This window comes from Ursus americanus, chromosome 16 (genome assembly GCF_024610735.1).
Source record: "Ursus americanus isolate L20-20 chromosome 16, mUrsAme1.1.p, whole genome shotgun sequence".
NCBI classification, from domain to species: Eukaryota; Metazoa; Chordata; class Mammalia; order Carnivora; family Ursidae; genus Ursus; species Ursus americanus.
The window spans coordinates 4,556,636-4,576,400 of NC_142142.1; the positions used below are offsets into that span (position 1 = coordinate 4,556,636).

Below are 19,765 nucleotides of genomic sequence, written 5' to 3' on the forward strand. Positions count from 1 at the left end.
AAACCTGGTTAATGATGAGACCAGTCTTTCAGAGAGGAGATGAAATACTCACAGAAAAGGTTGTGGGGATGCCAGTGATACTGGGATTCTGAAGATACTTAGCGAGAGTGCACCACTCAACACCCTCCCTTTTTGGACAAAGGGTACTCTCAGGAAGGCACTATTAGACTCTGACTAAACAGCCAACAGAAGTACCTCTTTCCTTCTATTTCCTCCTGTAGATTCTCGTCCCTTCTCTTCCCTTCCCTTTTTTTCCCCTTTGCTTCTTTTCTCCTTCACTTCTCTTCCCTTACAAATATCCCTTTCATGTGCTATGGGATTTGAGGTCCTTAGAACACAAAAGGATCTTTATGACACAGTCACGTATCTGCTTGGTTTTCACCCCATAGACAATAGGGTTCATAGTGGGAGGCAAGAGCAGATAAATATTGGCCACAATGATGTGGCAAGATGGAGGGATATTGTGACCCCCAAAGCGGTGGGAAAAGAAGCAGAAGAAGGCTGGACTGTAGGAGAAAACAATGGCACAGATGTGGGCAGTGCAGGTGCTGAAGGCCTTCTGTCGAGCATCTGCTGAAGAGAGGCTGACCACTGCCCGGAGGATCATGGTGTAGGAGATTGTGATGCACAGGATGTCAAAGCCCCCAATCAGGAGGGCAACCATCAGACCGTAGATAACATTGACCTTGATATTTCCGCAGGATAACTTGGCTACAGACATGTGGTCACAGTAGGTGTGGTATAGTATATTCCCTCTACAGTAGGGTAGTCTCTTGATGATGAAAGTCAAGGGAGTGACGAGCAACACCACTCTCAGAAAAGTAGCAAGCCCAACCTTTGCAATGACAGGATTGGTGAGGATAGTAGAGTAGCGCAGCGGGTAGCAAATGGCCACATAGCGGTCTAGGGCCATAAGCATGAGCACCCCAGATTCCATCCCTGTTGAGGTATAGATGAAGAACATCTGGACCAGGCATTCATTAAAGCTAATTTCCTTAAGATGGAGCCAGAAGATGCAGAGAGCTTTAGGGATTGTAGTAGTGCACATGACAAGGTCAGTTAGGGAAAGCATGGCCAAGAAGTAGTACATGGACCTGTGCAAGGAGTCTTCACGATAGATGAGATAGAGGAGCCCACAATTCCCTATCACAGCCACAGCATACATGGAGCAGAACGGGAAGGAAATCCACACGTGCATGTCCTCCAGTCCTGGGATCCCATTAAGGATAAATGAGACTGGGGTCAGGTCTGTTTGGTTCAGCATTAGCATGATCAGGTTATTATAATCATTAAACAGCTTATAGATATTTGTGTGTTTCTCGTTTTTTGTTTTCTGATCCTCCAGTATTAGGGAAAAAATCTTTGAAAAAAGAAGAGAAATTTTAGCCATATTTTCTCTCCCATTCTCCCTTTTTCTCTGTCAAGTATGCATTTTAATATCAAACAACAAGTATTTCAAACATGAGAAAATCTTTAAACAGTCCAAACCCAATATGTGTTGTTTGTTAATTCATTAATTTATTGATTCATTCAACAATGCATATTTAGCACTCACTAGTTACCGGGTTCTAAGACATATTGTGTCTACACTATAGAAACAGAAAGAAATAGATTAAATTACTCCTAAATTTATAATGAAGGATAATTATATCTGCTATTTTTTTCTAATCATTTTTGATATTTCTAATAATATTTTTGTTAGAATATCGTGTTTAAATGTTAATTACTATGTACATCTCCCTTTAAATGTTCTCTTAAGGAAAATTTCACTGATCACTTCTCCAATGAAATAACAGATAAGGTGAGAAAGTTTTCATTGTTGCTATTACCCTTATTGGGTCATACTTATCCTATACTAAATACTGTTTTAAGAACCTTACAAATATTGACTTATTTAACCCTCACTACAAGCCCAGGAAGTATTAATCGGCACCTTTCTAACTGAGTAAATTGAGGCACTATTTAGATGAGGCTTCTTCATATCTGGTTGCTGGCATATAATACCAAAACTGAGCCTTTCTCTGACCATTTTTTAAAAAACTATTTCTTCTAAATTTTGACATAAAAATGTGTGTTAGAAATAGTACTATAGGATAATAATGAAAATAAAAAATATCCAGCTCCATCTTTCCAACTGTTGAAGTCCACCTTCCCAGAGTTGGTCACAATTACTTATTAGGTCTCTACTAGCGTTGACCTTTGTATTTCTAAATAATTTGTCTAGCCTGCTTTTTCTTCCTATTTCCCTTGAAATTGTTTTTGTTAAAATTATTATTTCATGTTTAATTTATATTATAATATAGGTGTTATCTCTTGCTAAGTCACATGATCTGATGACTATTATTTTCTTTTCTATTCACCTACTCTTTGTATATCTATTTGCAGATCTGATTTTTTTCATTCTGTGTTTCCAGGACAGCATGGAAAACACTTTTTTGAGAATAGCAGTGTCTGAATATGGTTTAGTCTATTAATCATTTGGCTGGATTTAAAATTCTAGATTACCAAAAGCGTTTTTGTATTGATCTCCTAGCTTCTAGTGAGATATTAAGAGGACCATTCCATTCCAGTTTCTGATCCTTTGTACATGAATTATTTAGCACTGGCATTTTTTCATTTGTGTTGTTTTTGACCCTGAACTATTTAAGAACATTTAAAATTTTTGTGTTTTGAAATTTAATGGCAATGATAGAAGGGTATGTGTGCTTGTGCATGTATAATTGTAAAGGCATTTATGGGATTTCTGACACTGGAAATCTAACACCTTTGACTTTGAAAATTACTTAACTTCTAATTATTTATTCCCAACATTTTTCTTGTTATTTTTCTACATATTTTTTTAGTCAGATATTGGTTCTTCTGAAATTACTCTTTTTTTTTGCAATTGAAGTTTTTTTAGGCTAAATCTATTTAATCCACTTTCTGAAAGTGTTCTGAAAGTGTTATATATCCCAAATATCTTGGCATTTTGTTGTTGTTGTTGTGTAATATTACAAATTTCCAGCATCTTATTTTTCTCTGAATAGTATGAATGTATGAAAATTATATATACAGATATTTATTCTACTTTTTGTATATTATTTCTATAACTTTGAAATTTTAATAATTTATTTTTATAGTTTATTTTTATCATTAATTTTGGAAGTGTATCTCAACTGTCTGATAATCTTTGACTTAATTTATACTTAATAGTCTTTAGAAAGCTGATTTGAAACTCCAAGTGATGATTGAGTCTCAGCAATGGATAATATTTACTTTGAATCCTCTGTAGGACCTCTTTGCTTCACTGTTGACATCCTTAGTTGTCATTGTTTATAGGTCTTTTCTCAGGGACTTGCAATTTTTCCAAAAGAATCCACCAATCTACTTCCGGGAGTGAAAATTTACTTGGCTGCCAGGGTTCTTGGAGTTGAGTAGAAGGACACTGCAGGTCTCACACTTAAATATGAATATTGGATTAAACCTTCACATATTTTATGATACCTCATCCTTGGCCTTTGTCACACTTGACATATAAGCTTTCATAGGACTTGTTAGTTTCTTCTGAGAATAAACTTCCAGTCATCATAAGAAGATAGTTAACATTGTTTAGGAAAGTGGATGAATCAGAGATATCGAGTTGTTCCTTATTCCATTTTTCTTCTTATTCCATTTTTCTTCTACCTGCATCCCTGTTTATCTTTATGTATTCACACTGAAGGATGAGATATTAGATACTACAAAAAGCAACTTCTTTTAGAAATAGCAAAACAACCTTGGATGAGTATGTTATTAAGAGTGCTCTTCAAAGACCTGTTTTCACATAATTATGAAATCTTGGTGTCACATAAGCGTAGATAGAAACCACAATTTAACAAAATTTTGGAGATCAGGAAAATTTTCAAAGAGGAAAAGGCAAATTGTCTAAGACCAGAAGCATGATCCATTCTGTTGCTGTTTATTGCCATTACACTCGTATTTTTAGCTTTGTGATTTTCTATTTCTTTATCCTATTTCTGTCCCCCTTGTCCCACCAAATCTAGCTTCAATCATCAATTTCTTTAGGTTGATTCAACTCTCTTTTGGAGAGGATAGAGTGCCATCCTCTAAATCCTCTTAATATGATGTAATTAGAGAGGTGGCAGGCTTACAGGTAAGGAATAGAACTATTGATGGAATCAATTTCTTGTGCTGTTTTAATAGCATGTATTCTGAAAATTTATTTATATACTTGAATTATCTTCAATGTAATAACACTCTTATTATTTGTTCAGACTGTATTTATTTTCATATCTGAAATGTCTATCAAGACACCAGGAACATTTTAAATGTTAATAAATGTTTTTGAATGAAGCAAGAGAGAAATGAGTGAATGAATCAAATTCATACTTTAAGAGTTATTTCTCTGTACTCTAAATATTATTTCTTGGAAAGCATAAGAGGAAACACAAGACGAAACAAAACTATGATGCCTGCTTTATCAGTCACCAAAAAATATAAATTTCTAAAATTCTCCATTGGGGCACCTGGGTGATTCAGTTGGTTAGGCATCTGGCTTTTGGTTTTGGCTCAGGTAATGATCTCAGAGTCATGAGATCGAGCCCAGTGTCCAGCTCCATGCTCAGTGGGGTGTCTGCTTGAGATTCTTTCTTCCTCTCTCTCTACCCCCCCAACACTCTATGCTCTCTCAGTCTCTCAAATAAACAAATCTTTTAAAAAATTAAAAAATAAAATTCTCGATCAAAAAATAAAGAATATATATATTTTATTGTGTAATATATATTTACATATATTTTTATTGCATCTTGAGTCAAAGAGACTTTTCAAGAAACATTAGATTAAAAAATATGAAGTAGAACTATTTAATTTGAACCAATTTATACCAAATTATGGCAACTCTAGGCTTGACAAGAATGCTTCACAACCAAAATAACAGAAAACTCTGAAATTATTTTCCTCCATTTGTTACACAGCTGAAGGTTTAAAATTTGGGAATTCACTTAAATCATGTATCAGCTTATTAGCTAATCCTTGATTTCCTAGTTTCTATCATTGATGTGAACTTAAGCTAATATTTGCTAGGCTAACAGAAGCCCTGTAATTTGCATTACGGATGAAAGAAAAAATATGTTTTTATAATATAAGAATGCATTTCCTTGATTATCAAAACTGCCATCAAGTTTTTATCTAACAGGTGTATAAATTCTACTTTTTGTACAGCATTATGTTTTTCAGATTACTTTTACAGGTATTATTAAAAGTAACAAAAGCTGTACCGATTTTTATATATGTACATTTACATATATGTATATATAAACATGTATACACACACTATATATATAAAATATATAAACATGTTTTTATGTTTAAAACATAAACAAATAATATATATAAAATGTATATATATGTTTTACCTCGATTATTGTAGAAATAAGATAACCTTGGAAAAAAAAGATATATATATATATATATATATATATATATATATATATATATATATATATATATTAGTTTCAAGTTTCAAGGTTTTTAAAATCCCATTAGTTAACATAAAGAATAATATTAGTTTCAGGAGTACAATTTAGTGATTCTTTATTTACATATAACACCCAGTGCTCATCACAAGTATCCTCCTTAAAACCCATCACCCATCCAGCCCATCCACTGCCCACGTCCCCTCCAACAACTCTCAGTTTGTTCTCTACAGTTTAGTCTGTTTTATGGTTTGCCTCTCTCTCTGTTGTTTCCCCGTGTTCATCAGTTTTGTTTCTTCAATTCTACATATGAATGAAACCATATGGTATTTGTCTTTCCCTGACTAACTTATTTCACTTATTTGACCAGTATATGCCAAATTCTCACACAAGTTCTTGAAAAATAGTATCACTACTTACTTATTCACCTCAATACATTTGAAGAGTTAACTCTTAATTTTATGTATCCATGCAGTAGAAGCAAGTAGAGAAATTAGGGAAAGCATAGAGACCCATAAACTGAAAATAAGAAATATGTCTCGGAGATCGTTTGTGCTCTGTATTTAAGAACGTGTTTCCTAAATATGAGATAAATATCATATTTATGCCCCTTGTGTTTCCTTTTTATAATTCTAGTGTCAATTGATAAAACTAGCTTTGTTGTTACACGTTACACTTACACATTTGCAAAACTCTTAAAGATTCACCAAGTCTATATCAAGTAAAATAGTATTAACCACAATTTAAGTTACTTCTCTGAAACAAATTTAAAATTATTTTCATACCTTACGATTTAATTTTTCTACAGGGAAAATGGACTCACATTATGCTATGCGCGAGCAGGTTATACTGAAGTAGTAACATCAACACCAGAATATCACCACTTATAAAGTACATTTTTATGTCATCTGTTGTCTATTTTCATTCCCAAAACCTATAGATAATAAATTCATTTCCTCACTAGACTGTCCTTCACTTAAAACAAAAACCAAGTTTTTCTCTCAATATGATGGTGGATTCCTCCAAATAGGTTTTTCTATCTAGAATGGAAGAAATACAGTCACAAATAAATCTCGCTAGGAATGAAGCAAGGACATTAGGTTCTTATTCTGAGAACAAGGGGAGGGCAGGTGAAAAGCAAGAGTATTCTGACCAGGACTGAGAAGTCTTCTTTAGCTCTCTGCCATTTCATCTTGTGATGGGGCTGACTCATACCTGAACAGGACTAGTGATTCCTATTTAGTTAGGAAGATAACATAGATATTCATAATCATGATGGTAAGTTACACTGAGTTGTGGTCTGAAAAATGGGAAAATAAACATTTTTCCAGGAAAACCCAATCCTTCACAACAGTTCTGCCTTCAAATGTGTGAATGGAATCAAACCTTTGTTTCTGGGAATATAATAATCAATTGTTATATATCTAAAGACTCTCTCCTCTTTATTTACTGCCTATAAAATTTTTTTAAAAAATCCTGTCTCTAGTCCCACTTTTTAAAAAGATTTTATTTATTTTTTTAGAGAGAGTGTGTGAGCAGGGGGAAGGACAGAAGGGGAGGGAAAGAGAGAATCTCAAGCAGACTCCATGCTGAGTGTAGAGGCCAAGGTGGGGGGGTGGGGGCTCAATCTCATGACCCAAGATCATGCCCTGAGCTGAAATCAAGAGTCATACCTCAACCGGTCCAGGTCACCCAGGCACCCCTCTACACCCATTTTTGTATGTCCTTTAATACCTTGGTTTCTGACAGCAAAACAATAAGCTGAACGCAATCTGTTCCAGGTGTTCAGAATGTTGGTCACAAAACATCACTATTCTACGATATATGTACATGTACAGCCCTTAACCTCTAAATCCTTTGATATCTGTACTATTGAATTAAACATTTAAAGAAACATTGTGTTTTTCTCAAGGGGGAAAATTGTATATATCTCAAGAGAATATTTCAGAACATTAGAGACACAGGTGCCGGTGTGAGAGTCAAGCCTAACCCTAGGAGAGGCTCTCAACTAGAGGAAACTTTCCACGCTCAGTAACCATAAAACATTACATAAATAAGTGAATAATTTCATATGTTGTGTGTTTGTGTAAACATGTATATATGGGGGAGATGAAAATAAACATAAACTTTTAAAAATATTAGTGATTTTAATATTTGTTGCAGAGTAGTCTCTATGCACAGCCTTATAGGACACAAGTTGAAAGCACTTAAGTACAGAATGTTTCAGCCATTCACACATCTATCCACTTCTTTTTGTTTGTTTTTTTGTTTATATTTTTGTGTGTCTAATTAAATAACATCATTGGATATTGAGTACTTCCCAAGTCAGGCTAAGAACTATGAAAAAAGAATCAGATAATAGGTGTTCTAGTTTTAAAGAAGTTTACTTTCCAGTAGCATAGATAATTAATATTATGGCATTCTAGAAAGTCATCAAAAGTTCAGGCTTGTTATGCATACATGTTTGGAATAATTAGCTGCCTACATTTTGACATAATAATGATGATGGTGAGAGTGGCAACAATTAAATAATAATAACTGATTCTAGTTTTATATTCCTTTAATTAAATAGCTAAATTGGAAGCCACCTAAATGCTCATTATCAGGTGAATTGATAAACAAAATATGGCACATTCATATAGTGGAATACTATTCATCAATAAAAAGGAACGGACTACTAATATATATAACACGAATGAATCTCAAAACTGTTCCATTAGAAAATTCAACCTAATCTGCAGTGACAGAGAGCAAATCAATGTTTGTATGGGCCCAGGGTGAAAGGAGGCATGAACTGCAAGTTCATTTTTAGTACAAAATCTCGGTATAAAAAAGTTCATTTTTATACAAAAATCTTTGAGGTGATGGAAATGTTTTGCATTTTCATTATGGGGGTGGTTTCATGAGTGTATACATATGTCAAAACTCATCAAATTGCACACTTTAAATGAATCAGTTTATTTTCTATAAATCGTATTTAATAAAGTTGATTTTCTTTAAAAGTGCTTTTTTGATTGATTTTGAAAAATAAATGTTTGGAAGGAGATAAACTGCATTCTTAAGTTTCATAATATAGAGTTTACATATGATACTTTCTTTGATTTATATACATACACATATAACTAATGTGTGTGAATATATACACATATATTTATATACATATATACATGCATGCTAGCTATGTGTATTTTAGCAAAAGTCTAGATTATAGCATATTAAAATATAAATTTGGAATTTTCAATGACATTATGATTGAAAGAAGTTCTTTATACAATTAATTTAACAACTTTCCTATTCTTAGACATGTATTTTCTTGTAATTTGTAAGAAAAAATACAATAATATATATGTAGAGAATATTTTTAGCATAATTGTTTAACTTCTTTGGTACTTTTTGAAGTTGAGGTTAATTTCGCACAATATACAGTTAACCCTTTAATCATTTAAAAACATACAATTGAGTGGCTTTTAGTACATTCACAATGCAGTGCAAACATTACCACTATATAATTGCAAAACATTTCCACTACCACAAAAAGAAACCTCCAAAACGTTAAATAGTCACTCATTAGTACCCCATCCCTGAGCCCCTGGTGACAACTAATTTGCTATATGTTTCTATGGACTTACTTATTCTACACATTTCATATAAATGGAATCATACAATATGCATCTTGTTTCTGGCTTTTTCCCTTTAGCATGTTTTCAAAATCCATGTGCATTACTGCATGGACCAGTACCAGAAAATAACTAGTGTCAATGAAGATTTGGATAAAATGGGACCCTCAAATTTTGCTAGTAGGAATGTAAAATAGTATAGTCATTGTGGAAAACAGTTTGGCAGTTCTTCAAAAAGTAAAACACGGAATTATAATATGACTGATCAACTCCTCTGCCAGGTATAGAGAATTGAAAACAGATGTTCTCAAAAAATGTGGACATAAATTTTCACAGCAACACTATTCACGATAGTCAAAATGTATTAACAACCCAACTGATAAATGGTTAAATAAAATGTGATATACATACAATGAAATATTATTCAACCTTGAAAAGAAATGAAGTACTGAACATGCTATAGCATGGATAAATTTTGAAAATGTTATGCAAAGAAGTCAAATAGCCATGAATTGTATCATCCTATTTTTATGAAATACTCAGAATGGGCAAATTTGTAGAACAAAAAGCAAATTAGTGGTTGTCAAAGCTTGGAGGAAAGCTTGAAGGAGGGGAGGGGAGTAACTGATTAATGGGTTCAGGGTTTCCTTTTGGGGTAATGGAAATGCTCTGGAATTATATAGTGGTGATAGTTGTACAATATTGTTAATGTACTAAAGCCACACAGTTTTGCACTTTAAAATTATTAAAATAGTTATTTTTACATTGGGAGAAATTTGTCACCATTAAAAAGGAACTGGAGGGTATTATGCTGAGAAAATAAGTCAATCGGAGAAAGACAACTATGATACAGTTCCACTCATATGTGGAACGTAAGAAACAGGGCAAAGGACCATAAGGGAGAGGGAAAACAGATGGGAGGTCATTGACTAAAGAAACAAACTGAGGGTTGCTGGAGGGGAGGCAGGTGGGAAGATGGGGTAATGGGGTGATGGGCATTAAGGAGGCACTTGATGTGAAGAGCACTGGGTGTTATATGAAACTGATAAATTATTGAAAGCTACCTCTGAAACTAGTAATGTACTATAAGTTGGCTAACTGAATTTAAATTTAAAAAAAAGTAACACAAAGCTCACTTACTGAGTTTCAGCTGTTTTTCCTAAGTGTATCTCTAATTTCTGTAAGCCTCCAATTAGTAACAAGAGTTCTGAGAAAATGGATTCTTATAGTTTTTCATTGCTTTTGTTAAGGACAGACTTTTGAGGGGCGCCTGGGTGGCACAGCAGTTAAGCGTCTGCCTTCGGCTCAGGGCGTGATCCCGGCGTTGTGGGATCGAGCCCCACATCAGGCTCCTCCACTGTGAGCCTGCTTCTTCCTCTCCCACTCCCCTGCTTGTGTTCCCTCTCTCGCTGGCTGTCTCTATCTCTGTTGAATAAATAAATAAAATCTTTAAAAAAAAAAAAAAAGGTGGAAAGGAAAGTTAACATTTAAAAAAAAAAAGAAAGGACAGACTTTTGGAGTTTCAACTTTGCCATCTGGCTCTTGTCCTGATTGCTTACAGGTTTTTGTGACAACATAAGTACTCATTTTTCTGGGATAAATGTTCAAGAATGCCATTCATATGTTTTATTGTATTGTGTATTTAGATTTTTATGAAACTGCCAAATTATTTTCTAGAGTGGCTGTACCATTTTTAATTCCCACCAGCAATGATAGTAGTGTATGAGTTATCCAGTGTCTCTATATCCTTATTAGCGTTTGATATTGTGACTATTTTTTATTTTAGCCATTGTATTTGTGTAGTGATATCCCATTATGATTTTAATTTTCATGTAACTAATTAGTAACCATATTAAATATTTTTCATGTATCTATTTTTCAACTGCATATCCTTTTCAGTAAGATATGTTTTTTGCTTATTTTCTAAATGGTTGGGATTTTTGTTTAAGTGTTGAATACACACACACACACACACACACACACACAGACTAGTCCTGTTCTCAGGTATGTGGCTTGTAAATATTTTTTCCCAGACATAGCTTGTCCTATACATTTTGCAAAGCAAAATTTTTATTTTTATAAAGACATATTTATCAGTTTTTTTAATGATTGTTATTTTGATGTCAAGTCTATATTGCTTAGGTCTAGATCCTGATGATTTTGCCCGTAATTTTAAAAGCTGTTCTAGAGCTTTACATTTTACACGAACCACTTTTATTTATTTATTTTTTTAACATGAACCACTTTCAGTTCATTTTTGCGTAAGTACAATAGTAAGAGTTGGGTTGAGTTTTTGGTGTTTCTGTTTTGTTTTGTTTTGTTTTCTATTTCTGAGTTCTCTGTTCTGTTGCCTTGATCTGTGTGTCTGTTCTCTGCCAATACCACACTGCCTTTATTACAATGATTATAAAATAAATCTTGAAATTGTGAAGACTGTTCTTTTTTTGTTTTCATTATTTTTCAATTATTATAGTTATTTGACTTTCTTTTCTCTCTCTGTATACTTTATATACTATATATATAGACTTTATATATTTATTATATAGGTACATATATACTTTAAAATCTTGTTCAATATAAACAAAGAATCTTAAAGTTGTTGTAGGAAATGTGCTAAATTTGTGTATCAGTTTGAGAAAATTAATATCTGTACATCGATAAACATGATGTGCCTCTCCATTTGCCTAGATTGTCTTTGATTTCTCTCATCAAAACTGAGTAGTGTTTAGCATACACGTCCTGTAAACGTCTCCGAGATTTACATTTAAGTATTTTCTTTTATTCAGCAACTGTAATTGAATTTTCAATTTATTTTATTTTATTTTTTTATTACTAATTTATGAAACTACAATTGATTTTTGTATATGTATCTTATTTCCTGTAGAAAGAACAACGAACACTCTTAGTAGTAGGATTTTTTTTTTTTTTTGGTAGATTCCTTGGGAGTTTTTCTTTCTTTCTTTCTTTCTTTCTTTCTTTCTTTCTTTCTTTCTCTCTCTCTCTCTCTTTCTTTCTTCTTTCTTCTTTCTTCCTTTCTTTCCTTTTTTTAAAAATATTTTATTTATTTATTTACTTGTCACAGAGAGAGAGAGAGAGAATACACACAAGCAGGGGGAGCAGCAGGCAGCGAGAGAAGCAGGGTCCCTGCTGAGCAGGGAGCCCAACGTGGGACTCAATCCCAGGGCCCTGGGATCATGACCTGAGCTGAAGGCAGATGCTTAACCGACTGAGCCACCAAGGAGTCCCTTCTTTCTTTTTATTAAAATATTGCAACAATGTTGCAATAAAATATTAAATATTAAAATATTTAATTTAAAATATTGCAATAAAATATTAATGCAACACTATTGCATTAGTTTCAGGTTTATAACACAGTGATTTAACAAGTCTATATGGTATGCTATGCTTACCACGTGTAAATACCATCTGCCACATTCTTTGGTAGTTTCTATATACAGAATTATAACATCTGCAAATAGGGAAATTATAATTTCCTGTTTTCAAATTTGTGTGACTTTTCTTGTCTTGTCTTTTTATTACACTGGCCAGAATTTTAAGCACTATGTTGGATAGTGGTGAGGCCAAATATTCTTGCTTTGTTCCCAGCATAGGGGGAAAGCATCCAACCTTTCATTATTAAGAATATTAGTTTTAGGAGACTCATAAATGATCTTTATCACATGGAAGACATTTCACTGTATTCTTATTATTAAAGGATATTTAAGAACCATGAATAAATATTGAGGACATCAGCAAGATGGAAAAATAGAAAGCCCCAGCCCTCATTCACTTCTAGATACACTGACTTAACAATATGTGGTCCAAAAAACTCCAGAAATTACTTAAGAAGTCATAATACCCCCACGGGAGACCAAAGCCAAGAACAGCTACATTGCAATAAGTTAAAAATGTTTTATTTCTTTTATTTTTTCTTTTTTTATTTTAATTTTTATTTTTTTGTTTCAAGTTTTTATTTAAATTCTAGTTAATTAACGTTTAGTGCAATATTGGTTTCAGGAGTAGAAAGTAGTGATTTATCATGTACATATAACACTCAGTGCTTATCACAAGTGCCCTCCTTAATATCCATCACCCATTTAGCCCATCCCTAACCCATCTCCCCACAGCTTATTTTCTATTAATAAGAGTTTCTTATGGTTTGCCTCCTTTTCTCTCTCTCTCTCTCTCTTTTTAAATTCCCCCTTCCTCTATGTTCATCTGTTTTCTTTCTTAAGTTCCACATGTGAGTGAAATTATATGGTATTTGTCTTTCTCTGACTCACTTGTTTTGTTTAGCATAATACACTCTAGCTCCATCCCCATCATTGCAAATGGCAAGATTTCATTCTTTTTGATAGCTGAGTAATATTCCAGTGTGTGTGTGTGTGTGTGTGTGTGTGTGTGTGTGTGTGTGTGTGTGTGTGTATCTCACATCTTCATTATCCATTCATCAGTTGATGGACCTTTGGGCTCTTTCCATAATGTGGCTATTGTTGATAATGTTGCTATAAACATTGGAGTGCATGTGTGCCCTTGAATCAGTATTTTTGTCAGAACCAGCATACTTTGGATGCCTGGGGGCAACCAAAAACAATAGAGAACTCAATTTCTTGTTGTAGCTCCAGAAAACTTGTAATACTGTAGACAGAAACTAGTACTACTCAGCACAATCATGAGAAAGTGTCCAGTTCATAGCTTCCTCCTTGGGAGGGGAAAAAAAAGAGTTAAATAAATGTCAAATGGTCTGGCTTTTCAGAGGGCTGCCTACGGGACTGGTGTTTCTTTCCTCACTTAGAACACTGGCAGACTTAGGATACTTTGGATTTCTGTGGGCTGCTGAAAATAAAATAGGACTCAGTGGTTTATTGCAGTGCCTGGGTATGTTCTACAAGTAGACTGATACCAGAGGGAGCAAGAAATTACAAGCTCTGGAAAAAGAAACCAGAGGTCCGCTGACCTCTATAATTGAGAAATTAAACACCAAGCCCAGGAAAATGCATTCCCACAAAAGGTTTGAGAGGCCATCAGAATTTCTTGTCAGGCTGATTGGTGAAGATCTTCACTATACAAAGAAAGTTCATGAAGATTGGGGAAAGTTGTTATTTTCTCAGATGCACAAATCATTACAACAAAAACAAAAATCACAAGGCACAAGAACAAAATAAATCTTTATTTTTTTTTTTTTTTTTTTTTTTTTTTTTTTTTTTTTTTTTTTTTTTTTTATTAATAATGATTTTTTATTATATTATGTTAGTCACCATACAGTACATCCCCGGTTTTCGATGTAAGGCTCGATGATTCATTAGTTGTGTATAACACCCAGTGCACCATGCAATATGTGCCCTCCTTACTACCCATCACCGGTCTATCCCATTCCCCCACCCCCCTCCCCTCTGTAGCCCTCAGTTTGTTTCTCATAGTCCATAGTCTCTCATGTTTCATTCCCCCTTCTGATTACCCCCCCTTTCTTTATCCCTTTCTTCCCCTACTGATCATTCTAGTTCTTATGTTCCATAGATGAGAGAAATCATATGATAGTTGTCTTTCTCTGCTTGACTTATTTCACTAAGCATTATCTCCTCCAGTGCCGTCCATGTTGTAGCAAATGTTGAGAACTCATTCTTTCTGATTGCTGAGTAATATTCCATTGTATATATGGACCACAACTTCTTAATCCAGTCATCTGTTGAAGGGCATCTCGGCTCCTTCCACGATTTAGCTATTGTGGACATTGCTGCTATGAACATTGGGGTGCATATGGCCCTTCTCTTCACTACGTCTGTATCTTTGGGGTAAACACCCAGTAGTGCAATGGCTGGATCATAGGGTAGCTCAATTTTTAACTTTTTAAGGGACCTCCACACGGTTTTCCAGAGTGGCTGTACCAACTTGCATTCCCACCAACAATGTAGGAGGGATCCCCTTTCTCCACATCCTCTCCAACAATTGTTGTTTCTTGCCTTGTCTATTTTTGCCATTCTAACTGGCGTAAGGTGGTATCTCAGTGTGGTTTTGATTTGAATTTCCTTGATGGCTAATGATTTTGAACATTTTTTCATGTGTCTGTTAGCCATTTGTATGTCTTCATTGGAAAAGTGTCTGTTCATATCTTCTGCCCATTTTTTGATTTGTTTATTTGTTTCTCGTGTATTGAGTTTGAGAAGTTCTTTGTAGATCTTGGATACCAGTCCTTTATCTGTAGTGTCATTTGCAAATATATTCTCCCATTCCGTGGGCTGCCTCTTAGTTTTTCTGACTGTTTCCTTGGATGTGCAGAAACTTTTAATCTTGATGAAGTCCCATAAATTCATTTTATCTTTTGTTTCTTTTGCCTTTGGGGATGTGTCATGAAAAAGGTTGCTTAGGCTGATGTCGTAGAGGTTGCTGCCTATGTTCTCCTCTAGAATTTTGATGGATTCCTGTCTCACATCGAGGTCTTTCATCCATTTGGAGTTTATTTTTGTGTATGGTGTGAGATAGTGGTCAAGTTTCATTCTTTTGCACGTAGCTGTCCAATTTTCCCAGCACCATTTATTGAAGAGACTGTCTTTTTCCCACCGGATGTTTTTTCCTGCTTTATCAAATATTAGTTGCCCAAAGAGCTGAGGGTCCATTTCTGGGCTCTCTATTCTGTTCCATTGGTCTATGTGTCTGTTTTTGTGCCAGTACCATACTGTCTTTGTGATCACAGCTTTGTAGTACAGCTCGAAATCCGGCATTGTGATGCCCCCAGCTTTGTTTTTCCTTTTCAACAGTTCCTTGGAGATTCGGGGTCTTTTCTGGTTCCATACAAATTTAAGGACTATTTGTTCCAGTTCTTTGAAAAACGTTCTCGGTATTTTGATCGGGATAGCATTGAAAGTGTAGATTGCTCTGGGTAGCATGGACATTTTAACTATGTTAATTCTTCCGATCCATGAGCATGGAATATCTTTCCATCTTTTTATGTCTTCCTCAATGTCTTTTAAGAGTGATTTATAGTTTCTAGAATAAAGGTCCTTTACATCTCTGGTTAAGTTAATTCCAAGGTAACGTATGGTTTTTGGTGCTATTGTAAATGGGATGGATTCCCTGATTTCTCTTTCTTCGTTCTCGTTATTCGTGTACAGAAATGCAACTGATTTCTGAGCATTGATTTTGTATCCCGCCACGTTACTGAATTGCTCTATAACTTCTAATAGTTTGGGAGTGGCTTCTTTTGGGTTTTCCATATAGAGTATCATGTCGTCTGCGAAGAGAGACATTTTGACTTCTTCTTTGCCGATTTGAATACCTTTGATCCCTTTTTGTTGTCTGATTGCTGTTGCAAGGACTTCTAGTACTATGTTGAATAATAGTGGCGAGAGTGGGCATCCTTGTCGTGTTCCTGATCTTAAGGGAAAGGCTTCCAGCTTTTCCCCATTGAGAATAATATTTGCAGTAGGCTTTTCATAGATGGCTTTTATGAGATTGAGAAATGTACCTTCTATTCCTACACTCTGAAGGGTTTTAATCAGGAAAGGATGCTGTATTTTGTCAAATGCTTTTTCGGCATCGATTGAGAGGATCATATGGTTCTTGAGTCTTTTCTTGTTGATATGATGTATCACGCTGATTGATTTGCGAATATTGAACCACGCTTGCATCCCAGGTATGAATCCCACTTGATCGTGGTGGATAATCCTTTTAATGAACTGTTGGATTCTATTAGCAAGTATCTTGTTGAGGATTTTGGCGTCCATATTCATTAGGGAAATCGGTCTGTAATTCTCCTTTTTGAGGGGGTCTTTGCCTGGTTTGGGGATCAATGTAATATTGGCCTCATAGAATGAGTTTGGTAGCTTTCCTTCTGTTTCTATTTTTTGAAAAAGCTTTAGGAGAATAGGTATTATTTCTTCTTTGAATGTTTGGTAGAATTCCCCAGGAAAACCGTCCGGGCCTGGAGTTTTGTTATTTGGAAGGTTGTTTATCACTGACTCAATTTCTTCATAATTAATTGGCCTGTTTAAGAAATCAATTTCTTCCGGTTTCAATCTTGGTAGTTTATAGGTTTCCAGGAAGGATTCCATCTCTTCCAGATTGCTTAGTTTATTGGCATATAGCTGTTGATAAAAATTTCTAATAATCCTTCCAATTTCAATGGTGTTCGTCGTGACCTCTCCTTTTTCATTCATAATTTTAATAATCTGGGTCCTTTCTCTTTTCTTTTGGATAAGTCTTGCCAGTGGTCTGTCAATTTTATTGATTCTCTCCAAGAACCAGCTTCTAGTCCTGTTGATCTGCTCTACTGTACTTCTGGTTTCTGCTTGATTGATTTCAGCTTTAATTTTGGTCAACTGCTTCCTTGTGCGTGGATTAGGCCTGTCCCTCTGTTGCTGTTCCAGCTTCTTGAGGTGAGAATATAAAAACTGCATTTTAGATTTTTCTATTCTTTTGAGTGAGGCTTGGATGGCTATGTATTTCCCCCTTAGGACTGCCTTTGCAGTATCCCATAGGTTTTGGACTGTTGTATTTTCATTCTCATTGGTCTCCATAAATTGTTTAATTTGATTTTTGATTTCCTGGTTTATCGAGTCATTCCTGAGCAGGATGGTTCTTAGTCTCCAAGTGTTTGAGTTTCTTCCAAATTTTTCCTTGTGGTTGAGTTCCAATTTCAGAGCGTTGTGGTCTGAGAATATGCAGGGGATAATTTCAATCTTTTGGTATCGGCTGAGACCTGTTTTGTGTCCCAGAACATGGTCTATTCTTGAAAATGTTCCATGGGCATTAGAATAGAATGAGTATTCTTTGGTTCTGGGGTGTAGTGTTCTATATATATCTAAGAGGTCCAACTCGTCGAGTATGGCATTCAAAGCCTTTGATTCTTTGCTTAGTTTTTGCCAGGGTGTTCTGTCTATTTCTGAGAGTGGAGTGTTGAGGTCCCCTACTATTAATGTATTTTTATCTATATGTCTCTTTATTCTGGTTAAGAGTTGCCTTGTGTATCTTGCTGCTCCCCTGTTGGGGGCATATATATTTATAATTGTCATATCCACTTGTTGAATACTTCCTTTAAGAATAATATAGTGCCCTTCTGCATCTCTAACTATAGTCTGTAGTTTAAAATCCAATTTATCTGATATGAGAATTGCTACCCCAGCTTTCTTTTGAGGTCCATTTGCGTGAAAGATGGTACTCCATCCCCTTACTCTCAGTCTGAATGCATCTTTGGGTTCGAAATGAGTCTCTTGTAGACAGCAAATGGATGGGTCATTTCTTTTTATCCAATCTGCAACCCTGTGGCGTTTGAAACCAGAATTTAAACCATTAATGTTCAGGCTGAGTACTGAGAGATATGCTTTTAATTCTGCCATGTTGTCAGTAAAGTCTTTGTTTGTATTGGCTGTGACTTTCTGTTTTGTATCACTCTTGGGGCCTTTTTACTTTTATAGAACCCCCCGTAATACCTCCTGTAGGGCTGGTTTCGTGGTTACGAAATTGGCTAGTGACTGTCGATTCTGAAATGTCTTTATTTCTCCATCAATTCTGAATGACAGCCTTGCTGGATAAAGGATCCTTGGCTGCATGTTTTTCTCTGAAAGAGCTTTAAAAATGCTCCCCCAACCCTTTCTCTCATTCCAGGTCTGTGTAGACAGGTCTGATGTAATTCTGATGCCTTTGCCTTGGTACGTGAGAAATTTCTTTGCCCTGGCCGCTTTCAATACTGTATCCTTGGATCTCATATTTGCGAGTTGCACTATGACGTGACGTGGTGTAGGTCTGTCATGGTTGAGCTTGGGAGGGGTCCTCTCTGCCTCTTGGACACGAATTTTTGTTTCCCTTGCTAGATTAGGGAAGTTTTCAGCTACAATTTGTTCAAATATCTCTTCTAGACCTCTGTTTTTCTCCACCCCCTCGGGGATGCCGATGATTCTAACATTGGATCGTTTCGTTGAGTCAGTAATCTCCCGTAGCCAACATTCGTGGGCGTGGATTTTTTTAAGACCATCTTCTATTTTTAATTTTTCCTCTATTAACCCATCCTCCAATTCACTAACCCTTTCCTCCGCTTCCGTGACCCTGGCCGTCAGAGCCTCTAGTTTTGCCTGCATTTGGCTCATAGAATTTTTAATTTCTGTCAAATTCGCTCTCATTTCCGCCCTTAGGGATTGTATATTCTCAGTAATATTTTCCTGAATACTTTTTTCAAGTCTACTCATTATCTTGACCATTGTTACTCTGAATTCCATTTCTGATAATTTGGTTACATCCATATCCGTTACTTCTGTGGCAGAGGCCCCTGACTCACTGTCCTTTCTTTGCTGGGGGGGGCTTCTCCTTCTTGTCATTCTGATGAAGAGAGGTTGCGGGGTTTCCAGAGCCCAAAATTATTGACTGGGTCCCAGGCCGTGCCCCTTGTTTTATAGGGATCTTAGAGATGTGGGCTTCTTCTTTAAAGATTTTATTTATTTACTTATCTGAGAGAGGGAGACAGACAGCAAGAACGAAACAGAAGCAGGGGAGTGAGAGAGGAAGAAGCAGGCTCCCAGCGGAGGAGCCCGATGAGGGACTCCTTTCCGGAACGCCGGGATCACTCCCTAAGCTGAAGGCAGGCGCTCAATGACTGCGCCACCCAGGCGCCTGGGTTGTGGGCTTCTTGATTTTTCAGCCTGCCTTCTGTGTTCTGGGGGAGGGGCCTGCCGCGCCGATACTCAGGCAACCCTGTTTGGGTAGAGT

At 35.6% G+C, this 19,765-nt stretch overlaps 1 protein-coding gene across 1 annotated transcript; it reads right to left on the reverse strand.

Annotated features, from left to right (window-relative positions):
• Positions 1 to 304: 304 nt before the first annotated feature.
• On the reverse strand, positions 305 to 1,270 carry LOC123782710 (olfactory receptor 52N4-like). The gene has a single exon (XM_045782983.2). The coding sequence runs from the start codon at positions 1,268 to 1,270 to the stop codon at positions 305 to 307; it is 966 nt and encodes a 321-aa protein (XP_045638939.1).
• Positions 1,271 to 19,765: the final 18,495 nt, after the last annotated feature.